Here is a 7,472-nt window from a genome sequence, read left to right as displayed (position 1 = left end):
AACCACGCCAATATCCTGAATTGCTCTGCTTGACCAAACACCCACATTCTCATATTGCAACAATCATCTAGCAGTTGAGAAAGTACCAGCTGCTGCTCTGATAAGGCACCACTCCAGACACACCAGGACGAATTTAAAAGAACAACAGGAAGCTGCTGATTCCCAAAAACCGTTCATTTGACTCCCCCACCAAACAGATGCACTCTCTCTTTTAACATCTGTCCACTTGTCTCTCATAACTTACGCTCAAGACAGTGCGGACATGTTATCTACATGCGAACAAGTCGTAATCATGAAGCAAAGTCTTACCTGTTGTGCAGAAATGCAACACATTGAAAGGTTTTTGTCATTTTGAAGTTACAAATATACTCACTCAGGCACATGTGCACCTCACACTCCTGTCTGGGACATACTTCATCAGCCTGTAATTCCACCAAAGTACATGACTGGACGCAGGAGCCCTAAAGGCAGGCTGATTTCACACACACACACACACACACACACACACACACACACACACACACACACACACACACACACACACACACACACACATACACACACANACACACACACACACACACACACACACACACACACACACACACTTTTATGTATAAAAGTGTCCATTCACAGACATGGCTGGGTTTGGCTCCTAAACTGTTCTCTTTCTGAAACCAAATGACTTTCACCTGCTCTGTAATGTTGAAGTTATAAATAAGCATGCACAATATTAAAACTATGTGAAGTCTCTCACACACGGTGCACAATGAGTGAGATAACTGGGTCACATTAGGCTGAAAACCATGAGTGTAAAATGCCACAATAGCCCCATTATCTCCTCCACTCTCCCACATACTCTCCCATTGCTACACACTATCAAGCAAATGTTTGTGTTTTTCATTACCAGAGCTGGCTACGAACATCTCCTCGTCTGCGGGATGATTCAGTCCAAAGATTAAAAACACAAGAGACGAGGCATCTTCCCAACTCTGCATGAGAAAAGTCTCCTGGTTCTCTCCTCGAGGATGGAAATATGCTGTCAGTCCTTCACTGCTGCCCGGGACAGTTTGTAAAGTGAAACATCCAGTGCATCCACATACATCTTTCTGTCGGGTCCACCCCTCTTTCCGGCCCTTTTTCTCTCCCCTCTTATTTTCTTTTTCCCATCCATTTTAATCTAACATTGCTCTTTTTTTTCTCACAAGGCAGATTTGTCCTATAAGATGTACAGACTGTACTCAGTGCATAGTTTCCCTTCAGTAACCAGCTTTAAGAAACACTTGTTCCATTCATTATTCCGCCAAGCTGTAATTAACAAAACATGGAAACAGTGTCAGGATGAGATCACTTTAAACTCATGACAGATCAGATTGCCTTTGTTTGCACTTTTAGAAAAGCACAAGTGACATTTCCCAGACAGTTTCTGTGACCTTACATTTCTGCTTCATGGATACAGTCACATACATTCTGTACAGTCCCAGAAAAAGCAGAGGTAAATCGAGATAAGCTGAATATCACTGTTTGCTTTGTCACCAACAGCTGAGAGGAGCTGTTAAATTTAGAGCCTCTGACCGAGCGCCAATCAGGAAATTATAGTTATCTCAGCCAATGGACGTTCAAGTTTTTCCTCTCAGCCTGGAATTTTGGGCCCGGCTGTCGGTGTTGGACACGTTGTCAAGGCCCGAGTAATTGGTTCAGCCTGTCCTGGGCTCAGTTCAGACTCAGTGCGTCACACTGTTTTTGCCACTAATAAAACAGTGGAAGCAGACAGAAATATCTGCAGGCGGAAAGGTTGTGGGTGATTTCTTTTAGCTGCATGTCTGAGATGTAATGAGAAAACAAGTAATCCACGCCACAGATTACATCAAGATCACCACCACTTTTATAAATCCCACACATAGAATAATTAAGTGTGACTGTTGGAAGGACTGATGGATCCTTAAAATAGTTCTTCAGATATTTCAGTGTTTTAATGTCAACTGTGATTTTTTCATTTCCAGCAGGAAACATTGTCATCAGTCTTTTCGTGGTGTTACAATAAGGGGCATGCTTTGAATACCTGCTGGAACAATATGTGAAGTGAGCTGTATTCAGTTATTAAATGGAAACACACATGGGCATCAACACGTCACACACGTCCCAGATTATTAGGCATGAAACAATTGACCCCTGGTGGCAAAGTCAGTGAAGTACATTTTGCTCTCACAGGTTATAAAGTTCATACTGAACTTTGTGATTTTGTCTGTGGGCTACAAATTGTAGTGAAGTGAATTGATAAGGTTGTTGCATTTCAGTGTGTTGCCATAGCAACGGAGGCCAGCAGCTGACAGCTAAAACTCACTCACTAAACTTTTAAAGGTTTTATTTTTTAATGTTTAAGTTATTGTTCAGTGTGTATATGTGAGAATATGTTGGGCTGATTATCAATTGGATCTTGAAACATATTCTATATATATATATTACGAATGACTTTGTAAAACAGATGTGTGGTGCAATGGGCAGCATGCAGTTTGTTGGCTGATGGCAGTCTGTACATGCACTGGAGGTACTGAGGTGTGGGATTGTGAATAGCCATAGCTCTGTATGGACTGTATGTAGGAACTGTATATATAACTTTTTTTGTATATTTTAACGGCAGGTACTGCATTCTTAGGCCACTTGGGGGCAGCAAAAGCCAGACTGTATCCACAACAGAAACAATGGATTATAGCAATGAAGACTTGGTACATCAGTCATGCTGTTGCATTGCCTTTTTCCAGCATGCTGTACCAGCTGCATTTGTAACTCTTGGGTGTGTTTGTTGTCCGATCGCTGTGCTGTGTAGCTGTCAGAGGCTATGACTTTGTTTTATGCAACCTAATGTGCATCATCATGGAGTTTGCATGGTGGAGATTTTTTTCTAATGCAGACTTTAATTGGCCAGCTGAGATATTCTAGGTTTTTGCATGCATACTCTTATCACGATGGCCCACCAGCAGATGGAGACATGAAATACAATACTTTTCAGTGTACTGTATGTAATATTCATTCATTGTGTAAATTAAGAAAAAGCATGTTGGCTGATTCTGATTTTTCATTTTGAAGCTGATATTGGTCGATACCGATGACATGCCGATATGATCTTGCATCCCTAATTTGCACTGATAGCTGTATAATTAGACCACATCCCTCTCTGACTGGACAAAGACTTTTAACCTCTCAACACTAATTCACATGATGTTTTATGAAAGCTAAGTGTCAAGTTACATTTTGTAAAAGAGGGTAGCAAATGATAACATATTTCAATCTTAATACACTACCAAAAATTACTCACACGATTTGTTGGAACTTTATCCAAATGCTACTATAGGCTGACAGCCTTTGTCTCATACAACAGAGCGCCTCTTACTTGAATTAATGATTATTTGCCTTATTTTGATCACATGTACTACAAATGTGAATGGTGGAGTTAGTAAGTAGAGGGCATTATTTATTTTTGTCAGTGGAGCCTGGTGCCTTTGGTGAGACCATAAGTGAGGGACTAAAGACAGTAGTATCCTCCCTGTTGAAAATCACTGTCTGACGGTAAAGCGTACACTTAAACTGATACTGATTTTTCTAGTTGGGACTTTTTTAAGGTGGCTAAATCATGTGTTGTTGCTGACCCCTATGCAGCAGTAGATTGCGTAGCTTCCATGTCCGACTCCAGCCTGCTTCTCCAAAGTGGGGGCGTGCCGACTGACATCTACTGTATGTAATACACTGACTTTGGATATGTACCCCATACAACCCCACTTCAAAAAAAATCCAAACTATCCCTTTAGTCCAAATTGTATGTCTGATGTATCAGAGCCACATCAGATGTTACTGCTCATGCTTGTTAACTGGCTGCAGCTGTTTTTTCCTTCATATGTTACAAGGAAGCACCTGGGGCTTCAAGCACAAAGAACCGTTACTGTGTCATGCCTGCTTTAACTAACAGATGCACCAACACTCAATTCAGGACACTTCCACCTGGAGAAAACTGTTTTGACGGGTGAAATCCCACAGACAATCTTCAAATCAACATGCCCTATATCTAAATGTGGGTTTGTGCATCAACATACAAACAGCTGTCTGCTTCTTAGACACACTAACTACAGCTAATGCAGTTTAATAAGTGTTGCAGCCTTTATAAAAGCCATGTTCAGTTCACACATGCCAGCTATACTGTTTTTGTTGTTATTTTTTATTTAACCAGAAAAACCTCTTGAGATTAAAATTCTCCTTTTCAAAGGTGGTTTTCTTTAAATCTGACAAGTTTAAAAGTTATGTTTTCTCTAAAAATCGCCAAAATTACACCATTTATCACAGCCAGAAACTGTATAATCAAAATTAATGTTGGATTTTCAAATTTCTTACGGTCCTGGAACCCATTATGTTGGATGAACACTTCCCACAGAAAAAACACATATCCAGATCTAAGCGTAAAATAGTGATATTTCCTAAAAATCGCCTTCTTATTGAAGTCATTTTAGAGGTGTCGATTAAACTTCAGTCATTTTGGAGGCTGTAGTGTGTGGTGCCTGGGATAGACAAAGTATAACTGCACCACAGCCTCTGAAATGGCTGTATCAACACCACAGTTTCAAACCGGTAGCATTTATTGCTGCATTATACTGAATCAATTTTAGCTATGCTCATTTAATAAACTGGACAATTATTGGTCTATAGTTTGACTCAGGGTTGGAAAATTTCTCCAGCTCCTCAGCTAAATGCTGGTAAAATATGCAAGTGGCTGCTGGATTTGCTGACCTCACCAGCCTGAAAACAATTTTTAATTTATTAAGTGGCTGGTAGATTTTGAAATCCGCCATGCACAGAGGCTAGAGGACAAACAAGTGAGTTTCCAACCCTGGTTTTATTAAAATCTCTACTCTGTGGCTATGCTTTTATGTAATCAGAATGAGAACTGCAGTGTTAAATGTGAACCCAGAGCCCATCTTGCACAAAGTTGCACAGTCATGCTACAGAGAACCAGTTGGACAGCCACCTGCAGGCTGTGTTGCAGGTTCTGGTGCAAGAACCCACAGTGCATGATCTAATATGCTACACATATCCCCCTGCCCTACATTGTTTAAACACGTTTTAATTGTGTAGCCATCAAATCATACCACTGCTAATTTATCAGCAACAGTCATTTTAACCATGTGAGTGGTGCTCAAATGTTCTTGTGTTTTACCGCTCTATTTCTTTTATTGCCACAGCAGCCAAATTTCTCTGCTGGGAACATAGGTAACTAAGTATTTTAACCAGCAGGTCCAATAACCCTGTAAAGGCCTACTGAATGAGTCACAGGTTTAAAGACACCTACATGTTACCTTATGAACTTTAAACCTCATATTTGAAGAGCAGAGCTGTGGCCTACCCAGATCTGCTGGACACTGAAGGGTTAGCTTGATTCATTAGCTTACCGACTAATAACTAGCAAGACTTGATACACATAGCTAGCAAGTACTGTTAGCTCAAGCAACGTTAGCCTACAAGAGATGGTGCTGACCACTTTTACAAAACAAGCGTTTATTAAATAAAAATGCAAAAAACGAACAAGACAGCAACAACAGGGAACGCTGCTCTTTCAATGAGAGTTGGGTGGCCCTTAGAAGGGCCTTTGGGGTAAAAGTTATTAGCCAGCAAGCTAATACTCCTGAGACTGAGAGGAGGCCTTCTTTCCCGCCTTGCCGGAGCTCGGTGCAGACTGGCCGGTCTTCTTGGGCAGCAGCACGGCCTGGATGTTGGGCAGGACGCCGCCCTGGGCGATGGTCACTCCGCCGAGCAGTTTGTTCAGCTCCTCGTCGTTGCGGACAGCCAGCTGCAGGTGGCGGGGGATGATACGGGTCTTCTTGTTGTCTCTGGCGGCGTTGCCGGCCAACTCCAGGATCTCAGCGGTGAGGTACTCCAGCACGGCGGCCAGGTACACGGGGGCTCCGGCGCCCACTCTCTCAGCGTAGTTACCCTTGCGGAGGAGACGGTGGACACGGCCCACAGGGAACTGGAGACCGGCACGGGAGCTGCGGGTCTTGGCCTTGGCGCGGGCCTTTCCGGTTTTTCCTCTTCCAGACATTATCGGTTGAATCTCTCGTCCACTTCTGAAACTAGCAAAGGTGGTAGTTGGCAAACGATGTGAACCACAGAGCAGCACAACCTGGATATAAACCCCCGGCTTTGTCCCGCCCTAGAACGTGATTGGCTGTTGGAATGGAAATCGTCACCTGTGATTGGCTGTGAGAGGTCAAAGGGGACGGGAAGTCACTGACTATTGGTGTATCTGCCTCTGGCCTCAAACCAACCAAGATTGGTCCTGAGGAAGAAGCACAGGCGATTGGCTGCTGCGTTTCTGGCTTGTTGTGGTTGGGTCATGTGTTAAGAGGCAGACAGAGAAAACCAATCGAGTATCTTCCCTCCAGCTTCAAGTTTTTGGCGGTATTTTAAGTTATTCAGTGAAAGTAAAGCACATTTTAAGCAGAATTCCATAACACTAGTGTTATAATATAAGATAACTTAAACATTTTATATATTTCCTAGTGAAAAAGCTGAAACTGGGTTTTTTTAGTTCAGAAATAGAAGCTGCTTTTCTTTGGTCTCTGCTGCTGTTCTAGATTAAAGGGATTAAAGAGATGCATCCTGTTTGTATGCTCTGGCCTGTGTATATCATGATGCAATGAGATTCTTTATTAAATGTCAGCCCCTTATTCGTCACTGTATCCTGTTTTCCTGTTTCTTTTCACGGGCATTTTCTTATTTACAAAGCTTTTCTTGGCCTACATCCAGCATGTGTGTACATCAAGAAAAAAATGTAAAATTGCTATGTTAGTCGATTATGTTTGTCTCAGACAGAGGTGTCAGACTCATTATATTTCAGGGGCCACATGCAGCCCAGTTCAATCTCAAGAGGGCCGGAGCAGTAAAACCACTGCAAAATAACCTATAAATATCAACCCCTTCAAATTTTCCTTTCATTCTGAAAACGTTCCATTTACCTAACAAAGACATAAGAAAAATTATGTGCAAATTCAACAGTATGCCTTACTATTTCCACAGTCAGTCCATCTACTGCTCACTTTCATTTTCTACTACAGTGGAAGCTGTTGAAGAGGCAGGTTAAGTCATCCCTTGTCTTACAATCTGAAGTTTTGTCAGTGCCTCAGCAGCACCCACTCCCACTAATACTGTTTTAAGACAGAAGTCCGATACAGATTCTTTTGTACTGATGCTGTTGGATGACAATATTTTGCACAGTGTTCAGTATCTTTAAATATGACCTCAGTAAGTATTATTGTTGCTTAACAGAGTTGTATTCTGGTCAGAGTGGAAAAGCCTCCGAGGCAGTATTTTACATGAAGTATCTGCTCACTGTTTAAATTGCTCCTGAAACCTCTCAGCCTTCTCATGTGGCCATATTGGACCCTTTGGTTTAACCTAGGGTATGCATGAAGTTTGGCAAAAAAGCC

The 7,472-nt window shown here is 42.0% G+C and overlaps 1 protein-coding gene across 1 annotated transcript; it reads right to left on the bottom strand.

Moving 5' to 3' along the window:
- Positions 1-5,524: 5,524 nt before the first annotated feature.
- Positions 5,525-6,177, bottom strand: LOC126387660 (histone H2AX). The gene has a single exon (XM_050040257.1). The coding sequence runs from the start codon at positions 6,083-6,085 to the stop codon at positions 5,660-5,662; it is 426 nt and encodes a 141-aa protein (XP_049896214.1). The 5' UTR covers positions 6,086-6,177; the 3' UTR covers positions 5,525-5,659.
- Positions 6,178-7,472: the final 1,295 nt, after the last annotated feature.

This window comes from Epinephelus moara, chromosome 3 (genome assembly GCF_006386435.1).
Source record: "Epinephelus moara isolate mb chromosome 3, YSFRI_EMoa_1.0, whole genome shotgun sequence".
In the NCBI taxonomy this organism is placed as follows: domain Eukaryota; kingdom Metazoa; phylum Chordata; class Actinopteri; order Perciformes; family Serranidae; genus Epinephelus; species Epinephelus moara.
Note: the sequence above shows the minus strand (reverse complement) of the source record. Positions and strands in the feature narration are given on the sequence as shown.

Excerpts from the sequence above, each read along its gene's own strand:
- LOC126387660 (XM_050040257.1), bottom strand. The coding sequence starts at position 6,085 with ATGTCTGGAAGAGGAAAAACCGGAAAGGCCCGCGCCAAGGCCAAGACC.